Genomic DNA, 26997 nt, shown 5'->3' with positions numbered 1-26997 from the left:
TTCTACATGGGTCTATAGCAGACCTATAGCTGATCTCCCACAAGGACATCTAGTATACAGTAACCTCATCAGTGGTGGACACTGTACTTCAGTACAAATTTTTATAGTTCTACTACACTATTTTAGAGGGAAATAATACTTTTCACCTGACCACTGCATTTATTTGACAAGTTTAGTTATGAGCAACGTTTCAGATTCAGAATACTAATACAAAATATAATCAACAAATAAATGTATTATCATAGATTAAGATAAGATTTTACTGATCCCTGGGGGAAATTTCACCAGTTACCCAGCAGTATATAAAGTAGCCTAATTAAAATCTGCCCCACCTTTAACAGCTGCAACATTTAAGCGTCATTATTAATATGAATGTATTGCTGTAACATTCCTATAATATTCAAGGATGATGTAATAAACCCATATATGTTTGTATGTGTGTTTATCTTATATTCCAATAACAGTCCTCCAAGGACCTGTGATAGAGTTTAGGCACCTTTATCCTGTAATAGTGTGTACTCTTACCCTCATCTAAGCTTTTATTACTTTTACAAAGAAATAAGTTCACAAATAAGGGATGAACGCACTGAATATATGTCACACGCATGCACACGCACACGCACATAGCGACGCGCGTGTGAGCGTGCGCGGAGCGAGCGCTGCATCTGCCGTGCTGAAAAGCCACTGCTTTGACTACAGGGCGCCCTGGAGATAATTGGTGTCCTTGGAGTTGAATAAGCTCATTCTAAAACACCTCAGGCCCGGGCTGTCCTGGTGTGTGACTGTCTATTGAATAATTGATTCAGAGAGGGAGAGGGAGGCGGTAACTATCAGATCTGAGCATAATGACTTTATATAATTAGCACGCAGCGTTGAAAAAACCATTTGACTGTGGGAGTTTTTTTTTTTTTTTTTTGCAGAAAGGGAGACAGAGGGAGGGAGGGAGGGAGTGAGTGAGTGGAGGTTCGGTCTTTGCAGAGGAGCGAGGGGAGAGCTGCAGCCTGTGCAGACACAGAAATGCTTATGCACTGACATCAGCTAAGATAAGGCGCAGACACTCTTGATTTGAGGACAGCTCTCTCTCTCTCTCTCTCTCTCTCTCTCTCTCTCTCTCTCTCTCCTGCCGGCAAGGTGATACCCGAGGACGCTGTTTTCATCCATCCACGGGCTATTTATTTACGCATGAGGCACAGAAAGCGACTCTATGGCTGTTTGCCTTGGCTTCCTTCGCGGTTATGAGGAGCGGAACTGAAGTTTGAGCGACTCCGGCTTTGATACTGTAATTTAGTGTAATAGAGTGTCAGAGCCCTGTGTGTGTGTGTTGTTGCTCTCCGGGCTGTTGTCTGGCACGCAGGAGGAGAAGAAGCGGTGGCGTTTCTCCTGTTGTTGGATTGTTGTTTGTTTCCAGGAGGATGGTGCTGGACAAGGAGGAGAGTGAGTACAGAGGACTCAGATGCATTTCTTGTTTGCCGTTTGGACTGACACGAATGTTGCCTGGAAAATAGGACAACGGGAGGGGTTTTGAGGACTGAGGAGGATTGTGTGCAAATTAAAATAAACATTCACACAAAACCGATAAACGGATATTCCCCCCCATTTTCACGTCAAACATCAGTCTGTGAAATACTTTTAAGATTAATGATGAGATTGACTTACTCCTTCCTAACAGAAAACGTTTGTTTTCTCACAGGAACTTGAAGTTTAGACATTATGTACCTAATAATAACTTTATAGTAGATATTTTCCCCAGTCCTAATATTCCTACAGGGCATTTGTTGTAATGTGACACTAACTGGTTATTCTTTATTAGATAGTGTTAACACTTTGTAATATGGGTACAAATAACATACTTAAGTAATACTTACTAATGCATGACTCATGATGATTTAGAGCATGAATTAATGCAGGATGTTTCATGAATTCCTGTTGCTCACCACTAACAAATGATAAAGTCACGGTGATGTTTGTCATTAGTTCATAGATTATCAGTCAAGGAATGTTAATACACTGTTACTTTATACATTACAAAGTTATTTTTTAGGACCTTTTATCCCCTCAAACTCTATGATTGAAAAAAATAGCTTTATTTTTCTCTGAGAAAATATTTTTGACACATTTACAACATAGTGGGTGAAACATAATTATGTTTGTGTCGTTGAAAGCAGCGGAGCTTACACAGGATTGATCATTCTTCTCAAATGTGTCCATTATGTTGTTAATGTGTCAAAAACACAATTAGGTTAGAAATATGGAGCTATTTGAAGCTGAGCAAGTGCATGGTCCTGAAATAAACTTTTATGGTAACTGGAATCCTGCTAATTTGGTTGCAGATCAATAAATGTATGAATTAACATCCCTTAACTGATGATCTATAAAGAGTGAACTAATCACAAAAAGTCACAGTGACTGGATCATTTGATCGTGGTGAGCAACAGGAATTCATGAAAGTCATGCATTAAATCATCATGAGTCAGGCTTTAGTTAAAGTATTACTTAAGGATATGATTTGTCATTCTTAGAAATTCAGTTGTTCCAGTATTAACCCCGTCTGTCTCTGTGCTTCTCTGTGTCTCTCTGTCTATCTGTCTTTTCCTGCCAGGTGTGTCTCTCGTGTCCCTCCAGTCCAGAGAGAAGCCGAGGGGCTGCGCTGGCTGCAACGGGAAGATCCGTGACCGCTTCATGCTGCAGGCGTTGGACAGGTACTGGCACGAGGACTGCCTGAAGTGTGCCTGCTGTGACTGCCGCCTGGGCCGGGTGGGCTCCACCCTCTACACCCGCGCCAACCTCATCCTCTGCCGCAGGGACTACCTGAGGTAAGCATAATCCCTCTACAGGTGTATCTGGACTGAAAGATGGAAAAGAAAAAGGCCGGGTGCATCATGCAGCTTCAGAACAAATAATTTCCCAGAAATCAATGCTGTTGTCAAGTATATTAATAATGTTAAAGTAGGCAAAGAGGTAGCTGACAGGATCTTAGCAAAAGGGAACAGGCTGTTAATTAAGGGTTTTCAGAGAAACTGTGGGAACAAAGATTTTAACTTGAATCTGAGAGCCTCCCAGCGGCACCAAGATTTTACCTGAAAAATGTACAAATACAATAATGCATGTACCATTATAACAGAAAACTACAAGACAGCTTTCAGTTAGCTTGCAGCCACATTTCACAAATTGTTTCTTACTCTGAAACCTCTGTGAATAAATCATATTCAAATCCAAGCATGTTGTACACATTTGGATGTGCTTCTCCAGTCGGTTTTGACTCATCATATTGCATAGTGCGTTAAAGTCTTTAGTGGACACACACCTTTCTGCCCTGTATTGTATTTGTAGGGTTGGGTGTGTGCCAATTTGACTTATTTGTCAGCCATTAAACAGTAAAAAGAGAAAGAAGGGTGACGTTGGCAGAGAGAACCAGACAAGAAGATGTGATAATGCATCAACATGCAACAAAACCATTCTCTTGAGGATGTTGAGGAATAGTTGGACATTTTCTTTGCTGAGAGTTAGATGAGCCTTTGGGGCCAGCAGCTGGTTAGCTTAGCTTAGCATTACGACTGAAACCAGAGGTAAACAGCTAGCCTGTCTGTTGGCAAGTTGCCGTTTAAAGGAGGTAATATACTGGACTATGTCTTGGCTGAGATCACTTCCTAGTCTCTGCTCTTTGCCTGGCAACTGCTACCAGGCAAGTAGCCTAATCAAAAGGTGAATTGTTGTTTTTACATTTAGGATTAATAAAACAAGAGATATAACATGTTAATTAGTGAGCTTTACAGGTGCTGGCAGGTGGATTTTGTTAGCTTTGGAGACAGCCAAGCAAGCCGTTTCCCCCGTTTCCAGTCTTTTGTACTAAGCTAAGCTAAGCTAAGCTAAGCTAACTCCAACTACATATTTAGTGGTATTACTTTTCTTTGAAGTCCCCCCGCCATTCGAAAATCCTTTTTTTTCTTGTTCCTACAGTGTGATGTTTGAATGATGTCTGTGCAGAGTTTGACACTAGAAGGATGATTTCACATGCATCTGCTGAAAGTGGAAAGTTTCTCTGTTGAAAATTAGATTTTAAGCAGCAGGGGCCTACGAGCATGATTTGGGACATCACAAATGGTTTGGAAGTCAATCCTGGTCCAGTATGCAACTTGTGTGATGTAGAAACCTGAAGCCACCAGTGCACATACACTGAGAATGGACTTCACCGTGAAATAGGAGACGTCTTGTGTCCAGCAGGAAAACTTCTAATGAACAAAATTTGAATATTCAGAGATTCTGGCTGTAGAGGGAGTAGATGACTTTTTAAGGATTTGTATGTGGAAATTAATTATTTTTTTGCAGAAAGAAAACATACCAGACACACATTATTGTTCAAGGAGACTATTTGTATATGTCTTAATACATGTCTAGAAAAGGTCTTTTACTTTTGGGAAGATAGTTAATAAGCAAATTTCCCAAAATGTCAAACTATTGCTTTAAGTACATAACTGCAAGTCAAGGAAACACCACAGTGAAGCACCCACTATGCTTGTACCTACAGTATCTGCCATGAAATAGGGCAGGACGTTTATAACATTAACACACTTTGAACCACTTCAAACACTCTTTATAAACCCTTCAGAGAGAGAGAGATAAATGTTTTTAGATTGTCTGAAGTGCTCCTTAATCAAATTCTTTGGAGCGAGGTTATTCATCATGTGACTTCTAGTGTCTGTGAATCAGTACACAATTCATTTCATTTATTTAAAGTATGTTTTAAATATACCAGAGATTGAAAGAGGCTTTCTACCTTTACAATCCTTTGACCATGACTCTCGATGACACCACTTTTATACGAACCTAAGCCTGGCTCAAACAGCTTTTCTAAGAGTTATATAGCCTTCATTCTATTCCCTGAAATAACGACGTCTGGTGTCAGGTCAGCAGGAGAACTCCTGATATCTCAGCCACATTGCTGAACTCATGTGTTAGTCTCATGTACAATCCAGCTGGATTTGGTTGGAGCTAAGTCTCTCATTAGCTGCGCTGCACTTAAGAGACCAAAACCCCTTTTGACAGTTAAATTGGCTAGATTGCCTCCTGTTTTCCTCATCATTGCGAGGGTGCAGACCAAAAGCCTTTGAAGAGCAGGATTAAAACCATGTGATTTCTTTTAATTGGACCATTAGTAGAGAATTAGCATTGAGTTTCGTAGCCTCGTTAAGGAGAAGGAAAAAACCCACTAGGTGCCTGCTCAGGACTCAGGCTCGTTAGATCGGAACATTCGGTTAATTAGGACTCTCTTTTGTTCCAGTGCTGGTCACTTGTTTGATGACGTTTTTCATTGTCGTCCGAGGCTCTGGGATACACACGCTCTATGCTTTCTTCCCTCCTTCTGCGGATGTCGTTTTTCATAACGGTTCCTCCCAAACCTCCTTTTTCTATTGAGCCTTTAATGGAATATGGAAATCAGCAGCGGCCACTTATCTTCATGTGTGTCAGGCTCTTAGGGAGCCGTTTGTTCCTTCTTTTGGAGGTGAATGAGAGGTGAAGCAATCTGCAGCTGGTCAGCACTGAGTCACAGAGTATTTCAAAACAACATGGGGTTTGTTCGCAGGTAGTTTGAGGACATAGTTCAAATGTTGTCAGATAAATTGTTAGTTTCAGAAGGGTGTAATAAATTGACTCTCAAGTTCTCAAGCACTAAAGTCACTGTAATGTCCCGTAATGAAAAAAAAACACCCATCTGGTTCTTAGATTAAGTGACATTTTCATACAAATTTTGACATTTTCATATCAGCAAATCTCCATTTCGCTGCTCTTTATTAGCAGCTGATAAAATGCAAAAGTGATCCGAGTCTTATCTAGATTATGAAAGCTTTTACATTTAGTACTCACTTGACTTGTGTGAAAACTCTCATGGTTCACACATTTGAAGTTTCCTACAGCAGCAAAAGAGGTTTGTGTAGAATAAGTGAAAACAAAAAAGTAGTAATCTTGCCTTCACGTAATGTTGACAGAATAGGAAAAACATTGTTACCACATGGGAGTGTTCTTACGTTATTCCAAGGTGGCTAACTGCATTGCTTGGCTTTTGATCACACCACAGACACCAGTGGGAATGGAGAATAAATTCACAAGTTGAACTAGATAAAAATACACAACACAAAATGTTTGACACCAAAGAATGAATAAGCAATACATTAGGAGGTAACTGGTCATTAATTTGAAGAACTCTAAATCTCACACTAAATAGTAGATAATGATGAGTTATTAGAGAACAGACTTTAAGATATGATATTAAACTGTATGCGAGGATACCTACTATCTGTAAAGCTGTGTACTAATCAGTAGGCTGTGATGGATGGCCCTACTTGAGAGTGTCAATGAGGTGTTGGTTTTGTGCTGCTCAGTTTCCAGAAAAAGTTGATCAAGTGGAAGTGGACAGTATGTAGATTCACAGATTTAGGAGAAAATCAATAAAAACTTGTCAACGTAGTTCCACAGTCTGTTCTTGGTAACAGTTCCTGGTTTGTCACTTGTTCCTGTATAACGACTCAAAATGTTGTGTTTGAGAATCAGAATCAGATTTATTGCCAGGTAGGTTTTTACACAGGAATTTGTCTTGTTCTGTACTGTAAAGTGATACCAATACACTGTCTAGGCTATACAGTAGCTAGCTCTTGTTCACGTTTGTGGCATGGCTCTATGGATTGCAATGTTGGTGTGTCAACTGGTCCAGACTGAAATATCTCAACAACTGTTGGATTAGAGAGCCATGGAAATACAGGCATGGTCCCGAGTGGATGAATCCCTGATGACTTTGGTGAACCTCTGACTTCTGGTCTATGACTAAATACCTGCAAATCAAATTGCATTCCCTTCAACCTCAGCTGCAACCTGCTTTGTGTTTAGTGCTAATTAGCAAATGTTAGCATGCTAACATGCTTTACTATGATGGTGAACATGGTGAACATTATACTTGCTAAACATCATCATTGTGAGCAGGGCTATAGACTGTGTTTTTTATTATTATGTTTTTTGGGGGCTTTTATGCCTTTAATGGACAATGACAGCTGAAGGTAGACATGAAAGTGGATAGAGAGAGAGAGAGAGAGAGAGAGAGAGAGAGAGAGAGAGAGAGAGGGAGGGGACAACATGCAGCAAAGGGCCACAGGCTGGAATTGAACCCAGGCCATTGCTGTAAGGACTCAGCCTTAGTACATTGGGGACACGCTCCTCCAGGTAAGCTACTGGGGCGCCCCGGCTGTAGACTGTGTTGGACTGAACTTACATTTAACTGCAGCGGTGGCTTTGTCTTGTTTTTTTGGCTCTAGACGGTCAACACTATTGCCATGTAGGGGTTAGAAATGTCTCATATCCTACTCAGGATTACAACTGGGAGGCTGATGTGAATGTTTTTCCTACTTGGCTGCTCGTAATTAAAATCCATAAGGCATGATGTATGCACTGCATTAGTACCAGCAGCAATAAGCCAGTAATAATCTGTAGGAAATGCAGTTTACCACTTTAAAACCAGTGATTATTTGCAAAAAAGTGCATCACAACATCTGTGACTCTGACTCAGGGTCCTGTTGAACTACTTTTAAGGCTTGTCCGCCCTTTATTTCAGTCTTTTTTTCCCTCTTCAGGTCTTGGCTGAAATGTATCTAAGTGCGTCCAGACTAAAGGTCTGCTTGTCGCCCTCTTTCCCTCTGCAGACTCTTTGGGGTGACAGGGAACTGTGCAGCCTGCAGTAAGCTGATCCCTGCCTTTGAGATGGTGATGAGAGCCAGAGACAACGTCTACCATTTAGACTGCTTCGCCTGTCAGCTCTGCCGCCAGAGGTAAGATTAGGGGAGCAATTAGCCAGGGAGATCAAATTCAGTTGACTTATCTGGGAGGTGTACCGGTGAGCTCACTGGTCGTTATGTGCGTATCACCAAGACATTGTAATCAGAATGTGATGAAATTTAGTGCACAGTTGAAAACCTCGAGGGGTTAAAGACTTAGTATATCACTTGGATAGTTAATCAGCCAGCAATCATGCAAGTTTGATTTTCTGATTATCATAGCAGTGGATGTATGCTGAAAACAAGCCTGAAATGCTCCTCTGGGACCTCATGATTCACTTCAGCTCCGGCAAAAACTAAGACCCAGTTCCATATTTTTATTTCTCTCTGCAGATTTTGCGTGGGAGACAAGTTTTTCCTCAAGAACAACATGATCCTGTGCCAGCTGGACTATGAAGGAGGCCATCTTAATGGCAGCACTGAGAGGCAGCCTCAATAAGAGGTAATATTGTGATGACCATGAATTACAGTCCCAGACAGCTGCTCTGACAGTTTGAACTAAACCATGCGCTGAGATATCTGGAAGGTATACAAGTGAGCTCAGAAGTTCATCCCAAATATGACCATATGTAGACATGAGACTTCAAACCAGAGGCCGCTGACATTAGCAAGAGGATCATGAAGATATGTTGTAGCATCATTATCTTTGAAAATGGCTGCATTATGTGATATTTAGCATGAATGCATATGTTCAGTATGAGGGCAGTTTACGCAAAATGGATTGATGTCTGAACCAGGTTGTGTATCACATCAGGTATGTGATATTTAAAAATCTTATGCACATATAAAGCAGGCTGAGAGCCTAATATGAGGCGCTACAGTTCAAACTGATACTAATATAACTTTCTTTTGTTGAATATCTGATCAAATATGAACACTTAATCAAATGGCTATGTGGAAGGGGGAACCCAGTTGTGCCCCTCTACAGAGCTTTTCAGTCTCTTTTAGCTCATTGTTTTGATTTTGAAACCCAGTATACACTACCAGGTGAGCACCAACCAGTAGACAAAGTTAGCGACTAGCTGGTGAACATAGTGAAGCATTCAGGAGTTGGTGGAGACCAAAAACAGCTAAAAGTAAACAGAGACACATTGGTGAAGGATGATGTTGCTCCCTGTCGAGTGGATGTGTAAATAGAAGCAACCTTCTGGATACATTGGCAAAAGTCTGCACCACATGGTGCTTGTAGATCACACTGACTGATCAATCTAAACAAAAAGCATATGATAGGTTGTGCACCAGTACACTTGCAATTCAACGCTAGGAAAAAGATATATTTTACTTTGAAAAAGTCATCACATATAGCTTTAAACACACCATCATCCTGAATCACAAAGTGTTTCTTCCCTGCTGTACAATGTGTCCTGGTTGCTAACGTAGAGTGACAGGAAGTGTAGAAACTGTACTCCATAATGTCTTTAATGAACATATTACTGTTATTATTGTGTTTAATAAAAGAGTCGTTCTGCTGTTGAGAATACAGTATATACAGTATATAGTAGTATATTTTCAGTTCACCATTTTAACTCATAACTTTTCACTTAATTCCAACAATGAGGTGACATAACTTCAGAAATATGACACCACTCCATCATTGCTGCTGTAGTTTAAACATTATTAAATGTTTTCAGCTTTAAATATCAAAATCCAAATTGTCTTATAAACAGAGAAAACAGGACTTATCAATATTATATATTTGTTTTTTGTCTCTCTTCTCTGTGCTGTTCCTTAAAGCATCATACTGAAATCACATTGCCTACAATACCTCTCATTGCCATCGGAAGCCACTAAGTTTCCTGCAGGTTTAAACACATCTAAAAGCCTTCTGTAAAGCTTTAAACAGCAGAGAAATAAATCCTGTGGGAGCAGAGCTCTTCCTTTATTGACCCTCTTGATGGGCGTGAGCAGTGGTTGGCTGTTACGGCAGATGGGAGAAGTTTGAAAGCAAGTGCAGCAAATACCACAAAATCCACAATTATGAGGGTTTCAGGGTCTGCCTTGCTTCAAAAACATACCCTAAAGCCACTAGCAGCCCAGCCTATGATTATGATACTAACTCTACAACTGCAGTTCATAAAATACACAACGCCGCACTGGACACTCAGAAAGTGGAGAGTTTGTACTTTTGGTTGGTTTTAGGTCTTCCAGAGTTCATGCTGAAACCACTTTAGACTTTGAGAGATCATTTTCCTTTTAAATCTTAATTCATTTGAGGACTTGACCAACTCTGGAGGTTTTAGTCAATTTCATTGTTAACTGAGGTGAGAAACGAGGAATCTTGAATACATGGACAGATGTTTGTCATTCACTTTATATTTTGTTTGGAGTGTGTTAAGATGGGAGTCTACTTTAAAAACGTGGCTCCAACACTGTAATTGTGATAAAATAGCTACAGTGAAGGTTTTCTGGCTTCCAGATGCTGTAACTCTTCCTACTTTTCTCTAAAGACCCAAATAGCTCTGTTGATATTGGATTGTTTTGTAGATTTATTTAAACTTTTGTCAAAAGCTTTTAAATGTGACCACTGGACCACTGCTTTTTATATGTTTATTTTTCTTGGCTCTCTGCCATTTTGAATTATATATTAATTTATCTGAATGTCACTGGGCTGAAGATAGATAAAAAGTTATATAAATGAAAAAAACAAAGCAAGAATCAGTTTCTGTATTTGAATATAATATCTGTGAAGTCAAATTGAGAGAAATAAATACATAAGTGACATTTTGCTTCAGTGGAAATAACTTCTATTCAACACATTAACCTCCTACTGATAGTTATTTGCTGCATTTAAGCTTATTAAAAAATCGTATTGCCAACAAATCCTGTAATAAAAACAAAACCTATGAATGGATCTTGTCTGTGTATCCAGATCCTGATACTCTACATGGTAAATGGGCCGCATTTATACAGCCCTTTTCTGCACCAATCACTTTACAGTTTTGCCTCTCATTCACTCGTTCACACACACACACACACACACACACACACACACACACACACACACACACACACACACACACACACACACACACACACACACACACACACAGGCGCTGTTCTGTCCATCGGGTACAACTTGGGGTTCATTGTCTTTATCAAGGAAACTTGAACATTTAGAGAGCACGAGCCGGGGATTGAACTGACAAACTTGTGATCAATAGACCCTTTCTACCTCCTGCTACATCGTATGCTTCTGAGCCACATAGAGCTCTATTGTTCCTTCATTACATTGAACACACACTATAGTTTATTTTGACTCAATCCCACATGCACTGACCTACTGCTGGAAATACTCACCAGAGCACAAAGTGTGGCTTAATCCGCCGCTGAAAAAAGTCCGAACAAATGCACTGTTTTCACCTGTTTGATTAACTATTGCCAAAAAACTACAGTGACCAGCTGTTTTAAGAAATGACTGAGCTTTTTCTGAACATGAAGCTATGTATGTGGCAATTTTTCTTTAAGATGTTTATCTTCAGTAGGAACCAGACATGGTAGGGAAGTTGAAACGTATTGAGAGACAGTTATAGGTTAATTTCCTCATTTATAAATTAGAGAGAATTAGAATTAACACAAGCATATTGTGATTATATTGATATTTCATAAATAATGTACACAATGTTTGCATTGTTGCACATCATTTACGTTTTTCTGGGGCAAGTCAAGGCTTTCTTTCAAATAACTTGATTTAATCAGGTAGTCTCATTACAATGAAGATCTCTTTTTCAAGAGGGACAAAAAACATTCACCAGCAAACAAGAACAACACGTCGAAAGCCAGACATTAAAGAAACTAAATAGGATTAATTAAAACAGTCAGAGGAGTCATATAAAGGGATTTCCGAGGGAAATTAATTAATCTAGCTTGATGGAATTATATTTAAAAGCTATACTTTTGTACATAGAAATAGAACACTGAACAGAGACTTTCCAAACTCTAAAAACGATGCTACAGACTTTCCCATACAGTTAGTCACAGGTTACCATTAAAGTTCTAACTTATCCATCTTCGAAATGTAATACAAATTGTGTTTTTCCAAAAGAGAAAAATCTAAATTAAAAAGTACTCTTGTAGCAAACCACACAACCATTTATTCATAATGTATACCACAATTTATTATAAGACAAATAACTTTTCTGTCTAACTTACCGCAATTAGAGGACACATTAAGCTGATCGTGTGTTTTTATTGAACCTCTAAAACCCCACAGAGTGACCAAGAGCGGTTTTATATGTTCTCTCTCTCTCTCTCTCTCTCTCTCTCTCCTCTCCTCTCTCTCTCTCTGCAGATCAGAACAGGACAACTGTGAGCCAGCTGGAACACGAAACTCACAGCAGCACAGTCAGCTCATCAGCCTCCCATTTCAGACGGAACCATGTGCGGAAACAACACTGATGTGATACGTTTCCAGCAGCCAACGATTGAACTCTTTATTATAGAGCTCCTGAAAACGGACATTTCTGATCAGATGGACCAGAGAGAAACCTGGAAGTAAAAATAAATGGAACAATGAAACCATCAGGAGACTCCAGACAACTTAATGTGGACTGTGATGGTTCTGCCCCCTTTTTACATTCAACAAATCATTCAAAGAGTCTGTTTCACCAAACTTGAAATACTAGATGGATGGAGTGAAGCCAATCAGGCCACACATAGCATCAACCAAGTCACCCATAACAGAGAAAAATACTAAGTTGTCTTTTTAAAACTTCTGTCTGATTATCAAATTGTTCCTGGCAGTCACCGAACCGTCGCCTGCGGTGAACCCCGCCCATCTGGCATGCAAGAAGCCCCGAAACCAACTGAAACATATTTGTAAATACCGTTTGGCTCCGTTCAACAACAACTGAGGAGGATGAACTGTTTCTCCTTCATCTCTGCCTCTCGACTTTGAACACTCGATGGAACTGAGTGGCACTTCAGACCATAGTTTTGTTTTTGATCTCAAGCTGTTTTGTCTTGACTAATTAAACTGAATTTTAATTTCAGTTTGTGTGCTCATTATTTATGGACTGACATCAGTGTGAGCAGGCATGACACTAGAGAGAGGAAATCATTCAAAGATCCCCTCCAGACATTTTATATATATAATTAATTTATAATTGATATATCAAACAACAACAAAAGTTAATCATCTTCTCCTTTCAGAATCGGCCAATATGGTGTCTTCTAGTGTCAAACTCTGCACGCACATAATTCTGCTTAGCGAAGGTCCAACATCCACGTGAAGAAACAATAAGCAAAACACACTTAAGAGTGGTGGGGGAATTTAAATATTTGCTTGGTGTAATCTCAACATTTCATGCGGCGTAATTTGAGGGATTTATCATCCCTGTGCAGGATTGATTCAGTAAGAGGATCTAATGTGAGAAAATTTTGAAAAAAAAAAAAAAGTATTAGTACTGTGAACCATTATAGAGCTCAGAGATTATTTACATCATACATAGTGGATGTGCAGATTTTCTTTTGTTCACATTATTGGGGTGGATAGCAATCCATACATGTAGGGCTATACATTTAGTGTGTAGATTGTATTGTAAACACTATTCACATACTGTAAGTTACATGCAAACTCATTCTGCCTTCTGAAATAACGAGTGGAACATGGATATATATTGACAAACAATTAGGGACAATTTTCTAATTTATTTATTGTTTACTTTTTACCATTCCAGTCACAGTAAATCAGTCTATATATTTTTGGGGTGGCTGTGCGGAGCAGACAAACAGAGAAATTGCATACAATTAACTCTAACCATAAACATATGAATTATGTTTTTTAAATGAAAATAAAGTTGTACTTTTTTGGTACTTTTGAGCTTTAACAGGAAAAACATTTGACGAGATTCTCCTTATTTTGACCTTCATCTATGTGGAATAAATTGTTTATTTGAGAATATTCCCTATTCCTACACAACGACATATTTTTAAAGAAATACACAGCCTACTACAGCGCCATTAAAAACATGAAGGCAGCCTTTTGGCGCCTCCCAGCGGTGAAACGTGTGTGTTACAACTCCGGCGCACTTCCGCTTCTCCAGTCAACAAGGAAATTCAACCGATGGAGGAGAAACGACGTTAACCAGCTCTCGCCTCCTCTGTTTTCCTCGTCGTAAACCCGTGAGATATCACCGTTTTTTGGACGGTGACCGGTCACCTGTCGTAATGGCGATGTCGACATTTCAGAAGGTGACTCTCGCGACGTGTCTCGTGCTGTGCGTCGCTCTGCTGCTTCCCAAAATGCTGTTATCACGCGGGAGGAAGGATGCTGCTGAGCGGCCCGAGGGTGCGTCACCTTTCACAGTTCCTCTGTATGAGCCATTATCTGTTCACATCGATCGGCCTTTCACATCGATGATTCAAGCTTTACAGTTATTAGCCTCTAAGGCTTCCGTATTGTGAGTATTTTGGTGTTTTCAGGCCGCAGTGTGAGCTGTACATCACTGCTGCATCATCGTCCGTGCAGTTACATTTTCCTCCCTGAAGAGGCGCCAAATACACCTGTTTGGTTCATTAGCGATAGAGCTAGGACTACATGTATAAACACACAGTGTGTTAGGGACACCCAGGTAAAACTAACGCAGTCTACCGTTGATAGAAATGGTGTGGGATAAATATAGTGCTAAATATAGGAACAGAACAGAAAAGACTATGTCAAAATACGTAAACGAATTCAAACATAAAAGAATAGTATCCAGTTGTGTGTAGTTTATGTTTACAAAAATGCATTCATATGTATTAAATGTTCACTAGTTGTGTGACATCTTTATTTACTTTTTTATACTCATTTTTTAAATTGAAAGAGGTTTAATTTTTCAATTATCCCCTATTTTTAATTTGTTTTTTATACATATTTTCTCCTTTAAAGATGTTTGTTTTTTGTTTATTTATAACTTTATTGTTCCATCTGAGTTTATTATTGTATGACAGAAGCTTCTAGATGAACATTATCAGTATTTTTGTTGTCCTTGACTTGAAGAGGACATTCTTGTTATAGACGTAGTAACCGGATATTTCCAACATCAGCTTTGGTCTTAGCACATCACATGATCAATAGCACCTGCAGGCTTAAATATGAGGAAGTATGCACACAATGTTCCTACTTAAATCAATGTGGTGTCCATTTGTTTTTACCTGTTTAAAAGGGGAAGTGAGCCTGTATAACACACAGATATGACACACAGTAAATAGTCTTGATGCCTCTGTGTTCAATATTAATGATTTTTTCTTAATATCTTGTATTCAGGCATGAGGCGTTCAAACGACTCAGCACATCCAGATTAATCACTTGTTACAGCAGGACTCAACCAAAAACAGTCGTTTTAGTTTGATGATAAATTCCTGGATATTTATCGCACTCTGCTGCTTTATGTAGTAAATCAGCCACGTTCTCCTTCATCTCCTCCTCCTCCTCTTCATATGTCATCCCCTCCCTGCAGGTTCAGGTCGCCTCCCTCCAGATGATGCACCGTCAGGTGGCCCCGGAGGGTCGTGGTCAGAGGGCTGCAGGCTCCGGCTTCTCCAGAGCCAACAACCCCGAGGTCATAGCCAGAGCCAAAGGAGCAGGAACGGGGGCAGGAACCGGGGGCAAATCCAACCTGGCAGGACAGATCATCCCTGTGTACGGCTTCGGGATCTTATTCTACATCCTCTACATATTGTTTAAGGTGAAACTTTCAGACTCAACACACAGCTTCTGAATAATACACGGTATAGACAAAGTTGGTCTAAAAATAACTTTTGTTAAAAGTTTTAATTACACCGTACAAAAGCGTTCCTTTGAATGTAAAATAAATAGTTGGTAAATGTCTGGTGTCTCCACTGGTTGCCTGGCAACCTCATGGTGACAGCAACACTAGTCAGGCACACAGCCCCTGGTCAAACCACCACTTGTCATTTTTACACTTTTTGTTTAGTTTAAACAAATTGGATATAACATGTTACTTAGTGAGCATTAGAGGGTGGCAGATTTTTGTGCTATGCTAAGCTAAGCTAAGCTAAGCGCTTGCTAGTGGTAGATTGATTCATATTTAATGCACGCAGTAATCTAACTAACTAACTCTAACTAATCTAACTAAGTGTATTTCCCACAATGTCTAGCTATTCCTTAAATTGGCTGCTTATTCAACTTCAACACTGTTTTGATACTATTTTTTTATTTACTTGAATTTCCCTCGGGATAAATAAAGTATCTATCTATCTATCTATCTATCTATCTATCTATCTATCTATCTATCTATCTATCTATCTATCTGATACTGATTGAAATGTGTTTGTAGCACTGAAAACTGACATTGAATTGTCAGATTTGTAATCTTCTCTTCTTCTCTTTGATTAAATCTTTGATCAGCTATTTAATGATTTAAATAGAATATTTTCAGACTACTGCTTAGGTTTCCGTTTATACACATAACATTTGAGAAAGTGGCGAGTTAAAGTTAAGTTAAACAGCACTAGTATAGACACATTTCAAAGGATACCCTGGCACTTAATCACAGTAAAATCTAGTATCAACGTAAAATGAAACCATAAAGAACAAAATTTTACTTTGAAAAAGCAATAATGCTGTTTGGCTGTCAATGTACAAATGGTAGTGGAGTTCGTACTGATGTGTTTTGAGTCTTTTAATGCTGTTATTATCTCCATGTTAGATCACATCTAAAGGAAACAGCAAGCCATCAGAGAGCAGGTTTCCTTCGGTTCGGTCTGAGAACATGAAGAGAAAGATCAGTGAGTATCATTCAGCATCAGTTCTACTGGGTTTTTTTTAGCATTTCACAACTAAACAAAGAAGCACTTTTTGCTGTAGCCCTCTGAATATGGTTTTAATTCGTTTATTTAGTTGAAAGCAAACAAGTAAGGAAAATCTTTAATGTTTGGACAAAAGCATCTGCACTAATAATGTCATGTAATATTGTTTTCTGAGGACTAACTCTGCTGCACAGCTGTGATGGTATAAATAGTATGAATATTTAAGTTCTTATTATCCAATGAGTGCTTTAAAACAACAGTTAAGAAAATAATAGTGGGGGCAGAGAAAACTCTAAAAGTTGATCAAATTCCCCTGAAATCAGAATTAACTGCCAAAGGACAAAAGCACATAACATTAAAGTACAGAGAGTTATCATGCTTGCCAGGGAAGCTGCATAGTTCTCAAGTTTTGATGTCATAAAGATGCACAGTGCATGATTGGAAAAGATGTCAGTCACATGAGTAAAAAGCTACTTTGCAGGAAGTCATGTAACCTATCAAACCCATTAATGACAATTTTCTTTAAATCAATAAAAGCCTTTCTATAGCTGTGTCATAAGTCACATCCAGTCTCTTAAGTCAATCTGCATCTTTATAGTGCATTAACGTAATAAGAACTAAATGAACATTGGTTATTTTCTGGCATATTGATTCGCATAAAGCGTCATACAGCAAGAACTATACATTTTCCAAGTGATTGTAACCACCTAGATGTCTGAGCAGTAATCTCAGAGTGTGTTTAAACTTGTGCAGATAGTTCTTTCTTGCCTTTATTCTTCCTCTCTGTCACTCTCCAGCTGACTTTGAGTTGGCTCAGCTGCAGGAGAAACTGAGGGAAACAGAGTTGGTGATGGAGAATATTGTTTCCAACGCTCACCACAGTCCTGACAGGTGGGTGTGTGCCTTTTATCATCTCATCGGTCAGCCTCCTCCCTCTCTTTGTCCCGGCAGGAATCACTTCTTTTATTGAGCTCATTTATTTATTTGTTAATTTAATTAGATGTGTGCATCTCTTCCACAGCAAAGTTAAAGACAAACAAGACACTCCTATAAAGAGCTAATTTCCTTTCCTCCTAATGATCTCTTATTACTCTGTGGGTAACACGTCCATGTGTTATCTTCAATGACTGGGCAGTGCTTTAAAAATCTTATTAAGCCTTGGACGAATTACATGACTTTCAAAGTTGTCTGATCTCTGTACTGTTCACACTACACAAGTAACTGTCTTGTAATTGGGAGTCTTGAGGTTTTTGTGTTTTTTTTACACTGCATGACTACAGGGTTAAAATCAAAAACACAAAACATAAAGCAGGGCTTAAGTCACGTAGTGGGAACTAAAGAAAATTCAAACTGATCAGGACCCAAACTGCCAAAAATGTACTAAAGTTTAGATTTAAAAATGAAGCATCTTGTTTGTTTCGGGCAGAGTCAGAAATTAAACACACCATCAACTGATCAGCATATTCGTAATGTAAAGAAGTATGTGGGATAAATGTGTACATTTAAGTACACAACATTAGTTATTCAAGAAATGAAACTGCTCCCAAGTTTAGGAATGGAAGATGTTCGGGATTGTTTAGGTTTCTGTCTGTGTTGCAGGGTGAAGGGGGTGACGGCGGATCAGGAGGAGAGTCTCCTGCAGCAGCTGACAGAGATAACGCGGGTGATGCAGGAAGGGCAGCTGGTGGACAACATGGCTCCAGAGAAGAAGACAGAGGACGACTGGGAAGGTTCGTGAACTCTGCACGCTGCAAAAATTACACTTTAGGATTCTATTTTTAATATACTCTCCCAACCTGCAGAGCATCATGCAAGACATTTTAATCAATAACACAAATCTCCTTTTTAGAATAATGTTCCGTCTGCTAACCAGCCAGCATTTCCCTTCATCTTAGGCTTTTCAGATCGCCTGTGTTCGCTTTATGTTTTGTCTTTTTGGTTTGATTTTTCATGTTCAATGCCAAAGAGATCTCAACATTTAGCTGTACCAGCAGGGAATAAAATAATGTAACTTTATACAAACAATAAGAGCAACATGATCAGGGATGGAAACTGTAGTATCAGGACTCCAGGTGCAGTATTAGCAGACAGCCGGGACAAATATTGATTGATCTATGCTTATTAGTTGTAATTGTAAATTCCCTGTTTGAATCTGGGGGTTGATTTTTACATACACATCCACCCAGGTAGATAAGTCAGGCATGGAAATGTTAATCAATTAACAAATCATTACATTTCCTCATAGTGCCCACAGGTTATCCTGAGGAGCCTCAGCAGTACTGGGAACCTTCCCACTGTTGTTGTCAGCACAGTCATCAGCACCACAGTCCACAGACGGAGGCCGAGAGGACACAAACTGATGCTGCTGACCTGGAAAACATCCCTGATGATGTAACAGGAGGAGGAGAGGCTGAGGAAACGGAGGCTCTGAATGAAGACGCTGTGAGAGAATGTGATGTTACAGCAGTAAGTGAAGAGGACGTGGGGCCAGAGAGTGATTCAGGCGTGAATGAGATCGTACGCAAACACAAAGACGGAGGGGGTCAAATCGATCTGGGTGTCCCAGAGGAGGACCTGGCTGGAGTCCTGAAGGAGCTGGAGCTCTCGCTGAAGATGACCTCCATGATGGAACAGGAGAAGATGGAGGACCTCAGCAGGTCGGCTGTGACAGAAACTTCCTGCGGCGCGGTCAGACGAAGGAATAAGAGGAGGAGAGCAAAGAAAGCATCACAGTGACTTCCACCATGCCTGCACATAAACTCAAGCCTGGGCCTGCTGTTTGTGAGGACAGCTTCTTTTTTTAAATCTGTTCAGATGAAAGTTGGTGAATGCATGAAATCGTGTCAACAGCCTTCTTTATCTTTACTTGAAATGAATACGAGAGAAAATGTGTGTTAAGGGCATAGTTTTATATCACTAATCAGTTTGATCACCAATCTCTGAACCCATTGGCTATCGGCAACGGCAACGGCCAGTGTTTCGGAGCTTCCAGCGGATATCTCGATAATGGATACCCGGGCCAAGACTTTTTATGCACCAGTCATCGTTTACAGTCCAATTAGCAAGTCCATTTGGTATAATAGAAATATAAGCTCTATGAACAGATATTTACATATGAATGCAGATGAATAAATAAAAAGCTAATAAAAAGCTTTGTCAGACGATCGCTGAAGGGTTCCGAGATTGCATTTCGAACAATGGTTTTTCGCTTCTTTTGCTCTCCGGAACACGGACTGTTTACCTGTATGAGAGCAAATCCCGCTCAAACGTGATTGGTCAATACTACTCAAACGGAAACCAGAATGCTTCCACTACCACAGCCTTGCCCCTTGCCTACAGATTCTGCATTAAGAAAGAGGTTTCCTCTTAACTGAAACTTACTTCTGTTTATAGACATATTTCAATATTTATACCAGTCTGCTTCATGTATAAATTCATCACTTTTTAAACAATTTAATTTAAACCAACATGGAGATGCTTCCAGGACTCTAGGTCAAGATTTGATGTAAAAATGTACTCAAAGGGTAGACGCCCTGTCTGTGAACAAACCCAGTATTTAATTCTGTCTGATGAATGTTGATTATTTATCATATTTATTCTGTTAAGGCCTTTTTCTCTGCCTCTTTTCCTATAAAATCATTAAGTTTTTTAATGATTTTAATTCATATAAATAAGTTAAAGAACGACTGCATTTGGCCACTTCAAAACAAACACCAGAAATAAGTGAATGATACGACGTGGGCAGAGGTCCTGCAGTTGATGGATGCAAGATCTGTTTAAATTTTTATCACATTACTTACAACACTGTAATTTACTGGGGTGTTCGGGCCTTTTCTCACCTTTGTGTGTGTTAAAACTGCCTGTGGTCTGTCAGATCAATTGTTTGTTTTTTTTCTTTTCAAGACGAGGACCCCGACATCCACTGAACACCCTCAGTGTGAAGACATACAATAAATGCACTGTACTAAATTAAAGGGGACAAGTCCTGTTAGACATAAATAGTTAACCTGTCTTCTCACATTTGTGATGGAGAAATCTGTACCAGTAATGTTTCAGGCTTTGTAACAAACCTGCTGTCTTGTGCTATTCACTGTTCAGACCTGGGTTTTATTAAAACAAATACATTTTTCTGGCTTCTCAAGTTTGATTCATTTTATTCTAAATTGTCATATCAGTTTTGTATAGAAGCAGCAGCTCAGACTCCTGGACCGTTTTGTTGCTGCATTGTTGCTCAAGACAGCTGAATGTGTATTCGTAGGCAACCAGTGTAAAGAAGGATGGCAGCACAATTCAAAAAAAGAGTTTATTACTTGTATAATGGTACTTTACTCATACAAAAGCAACATCACATTGGTTGATGTTAGCATAGAATATTTTGGATTAACAGTTTTGCAAGTGGCACATCACAACAACAACTTTCCCCTACACAAGTTACTCTGGTGAGTTGCAGTATCAGGTTGGTCTGGGTTTGTGCCGGCCCTCTTTCATAACAGGAAGTTAACTGACACGACCACCTCAGTGCTCCATTGGCTCACCAGTTCCTGGTCCGGCAGCAGGTTCATCTGCAGGCTGGGCAACCTGAGACACCAACAGAAGCGTGATTTAGCATACAGACTTCAGGGTTTGAACACTGATATTGGTATTCAATAAAAACATCAATACAGAACATCTGAGGTGCATCACTAAATTTCACTTTCAAGCAAAACTGAAATCTTGTTTTTCCACACATGCACTCAAAATATTTACCGTGGCCCCAAAATGGGAGTATATTTTAATAGTATGCCACTGGTTAATGTACTGGAGGACTAAAGTGAGAGCTGGAAATACATCTTACCAAGAAGCCAATTATCCAACTTGGCCCAAATGCAAATTAACCAACAGTGTTCAGAAGATACTGAGTTCTAGTTTGGACTAAAACCAATCCTCAAATCAATCATGCTGTGCAGCACAACAACAACAACAACAACAATAAATAGATTTGATAAATCCTTGCCTTTCTCTGCGGCCTCTCCTCCAGTCCCTCCAGGAATGGGGCAACATCATCATCGTCATAAATGGTGAACTCCATGTCTTTTCCCACAATGCCAATGGAAACATTCTGAAAGAATTAGAAATATTCCTAAGAAATGGCCTGTAAACTATATACTTAAAAAGGAAGATTGTGACATCCTCAATGCCAAGTAAGGTTGGGCTTTGCATCAATATTAAAAATTCTTGGAAAATTACATAATGGCTATTTGACTTAAGACACAGATAAATGAAAAAGAGGAGTGTCATATCAAGCAGAGGGGAGAGAGTTGGTGTACCTTGGTAGTGAGGTCCTGCTCGCTGGGGAGAGTTTCTCTGAGAGCACGGAGGCCATGTTGGACCAGATCATTCAAATTACCTGACAACAAAACAATACGTTCTTATTTCCACGGGTCAATGAAGCAGCAGTGGAGGTCACTGTTTGGTGCTGTGACTATTCATCCTACTGTGAACTGTGTAATTGCTTAATGAGATCTGTGAGAACACGGATGAGGTGATGACCAAAATATTTGAAGATTTCCATAACTGTCTCACATATGACACTATAATTACAGTGTTTCCTCTAGGATTTCTTTTAGCAGTGGGGGCAGGCCCGTCCGAACAACGTTTTGACAATAAGCTACATCAACACAACAGTATGTGGAGTTAAACTGGACAGCCCCAATAACCTCTGAATAGTTCTACTTGTTAAATTGCAATGTGAGCGGCAGCCAACAGGGGTGCATTGTGTCGGCAGGATCATTTAAAAGGCAACCGTGACTACATTGTGCGTCTGCCCCATTTCTGATACCGTGGCGGCAGAAATTTAACAATAGCGGGCCGCCGCTCCAAAATCAGCATAGAGGAAACACTGCATTAGGATATGAAAAATACAGTAAAAACTGAATAAAATCTGACCAATAAAGATGCAAAAACATTCATGTTCAGTTGGTAAATAAGCAGTTGGCACTAAGCGGTAAGTGGAAACATGTTCTTAATTTGAGGGAACAATGTTAGTAAAAGAAATTTAATCTTACAGTCAGCAAACTTGTCCATGCATCTCTCCAGGTAGGTGCGTGCAGACTGAGAACGTGCTCCGATGGACATGGCTTTACAGTCGAAGTAGTTTGCTGATGGGCAGGTCTGGAAGATGTGAGGTCCCATGTCCTGGGCAACAAATTAACAAGAGCTATGGTGAGTTTTTAAATTGCCAATCTGTATGACATTTATTATTTCACAAACGACTAAGAATTTAAGCAAAAATATTATAGATAATTAAAAAGTACTAAGATATTTGAGTAAGCAAACTTACATCATAGCCAGCAATGAGAAGGCCGACACCATAGGGCCTCCTTCCATACCTCTGTGTCGGAATTTGGGTTTCTGAAGGTTCAGTTAAGGCTCAATGTGGCCATTCACAATTATTTTACTTCACAGAATAAACATTTATTGACAAACCAGGTCAATAAACCACTGATCTCTCTCTCTCTCTCTCTCTCTCTCTCTCTCTCACACACACACACAAAAAGCATCACATTGTTACTAAGGAGCTTCAAGCTGACAGTAGTGAGGATACTGCTGCCGATAAGAGACACGAGCCGTGACGTGGGGAGGGGCCTGTCAAAGACAAATCTTGAGTCCAAGCACTCCTGACGCATGAAGTTACTGTGGGAGAGAGGGTATTAGTATAATTTCAGGCTATTTGAGAATTCACAAGTTCACTGAAAAACTTTATTTGGCACCGTCAAGGCAGCTGTGACCTACCAGAGCAGTCTGGCATCAGCTGTCAGTCCAGCAATGGAGATTCCGATGTGGTTGTCGACATGGAGGATCTTCTTCTGGTGGGCAGCCAATTCAGATTGGGCTCTCTGCCGAGACACGACAACATGCAATTATACTCGATCCAATACCTGTGTTCACATGTCATTATTTATCTGCTACATGCTTTGTTATATATAATGTTTTTAATGTAACATTAAATGGCAGAGATTCTAAATTTCTTCCATGATTTCCAAACAGAAAAAAGTATTGACTTGACATCCGGAGGAAGCAGATCTTTATACCTGATGAAGGTTTTTTTTTCTCAAACCATTCAATATAATTGCAGATGTTCCGTTAACATCTTTCCTTCCAGATATCAATTCCTATACCTGAACTTTGCGTATCAGCTGACACTGAGTACCGATCTGTGTTAAAAAATATTTATACAATTGTATGTGAAAGTCTATGCAACCCTTGACAAATAACATATTTTGGTGTTTTTTTATATTGAAAATACGTAACAACAGCCTTTCCAATATAGGGAACATAAAACAATATTTTCAGTGAACATTAATGCATAGTTACATTATGTCATAAATTGAACAAAAATAATAAAATAGCTGGATATAATTTGTAGTGTTTTAAAATATAAATGGAGGGTGGTGATAAGTGAGTTAATTGCTACTCATGACATGACATGACATGAAAACAAATGACAAAGGAGCTGCTGCTGGGGAGTAGCAGGGTCCAGTTTCCGGGCTAATGAATTACTTGGTATCGGATCATGCACAGATGGCACAGGCAGTAGCTGTGGCATTTCCGATACTGGTATCAGAACACCTTTAAATATAATAATGTAAAACATTTTTAAAAAGGGAGCTTTGTACTGTGTTGCAGATTTTAGCGAAGCCTCATATATTGCATGAATGTACCTTCAGTGCCACCAGGACTGCATTGGTTCTGGATTTGAGTCCCACAGTTGCAGAACCTTGCTTCACAGCCTCCATGGCATACTCGATCTGATGAATACGGCCCTGGATCAACATGAACATGAATAATTATGTTACACACATTTACTTTCTTTGTGTGGTCAGAGAGAGACAGAGGTAAAGGCAAACAGCGACTTACCTGTGGGCTCCATACTGTCACATCGTTGTCGTACTGGTTGCGAAACTGAAGATAAAAACAACACACTGAAAGTTAATGGTCTTCAAAAATACACTAGGATTATTATATAGCTAAATAAACTAGCAGCTGAGCTTACATAGTTGTCTTGCATTGTCACCGGCTTTCCCCAGTTAGACTATCTCTCTACACAACACAGTTCACAGCCAACAGCCTGGACCTTTCTACACTGTGCTCTTAAATTACTGCCTCGGCTGAATAATTGATTATTGTAGCTTTGCGTACAGCCACTTACCAAAGACAATCATACAACCGAGTCCCAACATCATCACACTACTACTCTTCCTCCTCCTCCTCCTCCTCCGGTAATAATATAAATGAGTCCTGCGGAAAGCTAGCTTACATTAGCTGGATAAAATGCCGACTGTACGTAAGTTGGCAGAATCATTACAGTGAGTGTTTTTATAAATGTTGGCTCGTAGGTATCACTTATTAGCCTGAACCCAAAGGCCGGTGAGCTCTGACAAAACGAAAGTAAAAGACACGATACCTCAATTTGTTGCTAACTCACACTGGTGGCTAACGTCTGCTAGCTACTCTGCGTTAGCCTGCCAGCTATCGAACCGGCGAACTGATTATTAATTACGATTACGTTATTTGGCGCTAAATGAACGTCACCCAGGTTACTTATACACCTCGCCCAATTGTACAGCATCCGAAAAACATGAGCAGTGAACCGTTTCTCTGACCGGCCGCCATGTATCCGAGCAGCTAACGCTAGCAGCCACTGACGCTGTTTTGCTTACTCACAGTGCAGTCAGAAGGTGGCTAGCTAACGTTAGCTTGGTGGGAGTAAATGCAGCCAGTGTTTAAGGTTTCCTTATAAAGTATATACTACATGAGGACGCAGTGCGAGTTGTTTGCTGTACAGACATATTATAAATTGTTACATTTCATTCAGAGTTACCATATCTGCTGTTTGAACGCGTCTCCTCCGCCTGTGATGGGATCCTTCCTAATTTGATTTATTTTCCTGGAAGCGACGTCAGGGAAACTAGCAGAAGCCCGATTACAAATCAGTGATCGATTGAGTACAGTCTGGGCTTGCTACAAACCTACAAAACCAATCTTATCACGATTTTTAAAAATTTGTTCACATTTATTAAAAAAAACAACAACAACAAAAAAAAACCTGATTAATCAGAAATATTAATTCTATCGATACCGAATGCAAAAAACTAAACTATACATTTATTCATTCACTGATATTCACGTCAGATAAAAGTCATATGCAGCAATGATTTTGTAATTTAAAATGTGTATACTGTGAGGAATTATTTAGATGTTATTTATTAATAAAGAAGTGTGGCAGTAGTTTCGACATTTCCTTTAAAGTCAGGAATTTGTGTTCAATTCCCAACCCAATCAAAACGGGGACTATAATTTAAGCAGTATTTAAAATTCCGTGTTCATTATTGGGGGGAACAGGAACTAAAGTGCAGCTTCAGGTCCTTTTCTCGCTCAATCTGTTCATTCTTGCTTATTTTCTGCACTGGACTCACAGGCGCAGTGTTTGTGCATGAACACTGGGCGGCAGCAACAAATTAGAAGACACTGGGTTCAGCTTTCGTTTGTGGAGATGGACTAACAAAACACGTTTCTGTAGCAGAAACACATACAAAGTTCCGGCAGAAAGATGAACAAGTTGTCTCGTAGATGACAATGGTGGATGTTTTATGCTTGTTTGTAGATGTCTTTCTTCGTGTCAATTATGGAGAACTCCAGACGGCCAGACTGTTTCCTTGGTTCACTGAACTGATGCAGGTCCATGCTCACTAACTGAATTTTGTTCGGTTTAGTTCAAATTTAAAGTTTATGTTGTTATTTGAATTTATACACCAACACAGTGAAACAGACTCTTTTCTTGTGGTCATTACTCAGAAAACCTTAATGCATCAGTTGGAGGTTAAATTACTGGCGCACAAAATAAAATACGCAACAATAAATTCAACTTTATTGTGATTCCAACAGACATTTTTGTAGAGTGTGATTTAATGTCCTCCTTCTTATATGTCAAAGAAGCTAAATAATTCAGTAATTGAATATACTGATAGAAAGATAAATAATCAATACAAGCAATCATGTAGTCAAAATAACATTTGTGAAAAGGCAAAAGCATGTTATGAAATGAAGGCAATAGCAGTTCATGTGCTGTCTGCTCCTTTAAAAGTAAATACCACCCATTTTAATAATTCACATATGTTATTTCTGTGCCACAGAACACTTCAGTCAATACTTCTCATCCACTGAGCTTTTCTGAAAGCTATAAACTGGAGAATGAACACATGACCTTTAAACTGGAGTCCAAGATCTGGCTTGCCTCCATAGACAACAAACTGGACTGCGTTGAGGTCTCGAACCAAAATATGCTTTCAAAATGGGTTTATATACAGTGAACTGTCTAGAATATTAATTATATGATGGCTCGACAGTTCGACAAAGTCAGCAGCTTATTTATTATCAATGAAGCAGCTTC

The 26997-nt window shown here is 39.5% G+C and overlaps 3 protein-coding genes across 4 annotated transcripts; 2 read left to right on the top strand and 1 right to left on the bottom strand.

Annotated features, from left to right (window-relative positions):
- Positions 1-946: 946 nt before the first annotated feature.
- Positions 947-12805, top strand: LOC127353044 (rhombotin-1-like). The gene is made up of 5 exons (XM_051381993.1): positions 947-1434; positions 2600-2813; positions 7686-7811; positions 8151-8259; positions 12106-12805. Exons 1-4 carry the CDS (start codon positions 1413-1415, stop codon positions 8254-8256), a joined length of 468 nt encoding a protein of 155 aa, XP_051237953.1. The 5' UTR covers positions 947-1412; the 3' UTR covers positions 8257-8259; positions 12106-12805.
- A 1044-nt stretch (positions 12806-13849) lies between these two features.
- On the top strand, positions 13850-20697 carry ric3b (RIC3 acetylcholine receptor chaperone b). Of its 2 annotated transcripts, none has more exons than XM_051381990.1 (6): positions 13850-14103; positions 15257-15484; positions 16469-16547; positions 17366-17459; positions 18168-18298; positions 18814-20697. In XM_051381990.1, exons 1-6 carry the CDS (start codon positions 14083-14085, stop codon positions 19302-19304), a joined length of 1044 nt encoding a protein of 347 aa, XP_051237950.1. In that variant the 5' UTR covers positions 13850-14082; the 3' UTR covers positions 19305-20697. The 2 variants fall into 2 exon arrangements, with proteins under 2 accessions (XP_051237950.1, XP_051237951.1); XM_051381991.1 differs by having other exon boundaries at positions 13850-14120; positions 15278-15484.
- A 160-nt stretch (positions 20698-20857) lies between these two features.
- psma1 (proteasome 20S subunit alpha 1) lies at positions 20858-25535 on the bottom strand. Its single transcript, XM_051381992.1, has 10 exons — positions 25429-25535; positions 24465-24509; positions 24269-24370; positions 23340-23443; positions 23152-23240; positions 22888-22958; positions 22613-22742; positions 21875-21954; positions 21562-21666; positions 20858-21146 (listed from the first exon to the last, which is right to left on the bottom strand). Exons 1-10 carry the CDS (start codon positions 25429-25431, stop codon positions 21084-21086), a joined length of 792 nt encoding a protein of 263 aa, XP_051237952.1. The 5' UTR covers positions 25432-25535; the 3' UTR covers positions 20858-21083.
- Between the last annotated feature and the right edge of the window lie 1462 nt (positions 25536-26997).

Source organism: Dicentrarchus labrax, unplaced genomic scaffold, assembly GCF_905237075.1.
Source record: "Dicentrarchus labrax unplaced genomic scaffold, dlabrax2021, whole genome shotgun sequence".
Lineage (NCBI taxonomy): Eukaryota > Metazoa > Chordata > Actinopteri > Moronidae > Dicentrarchus > Dicentrarchus labrax.
This window is presented reverse-complemented; position numbering and strand designations above follow the sequence as displayed.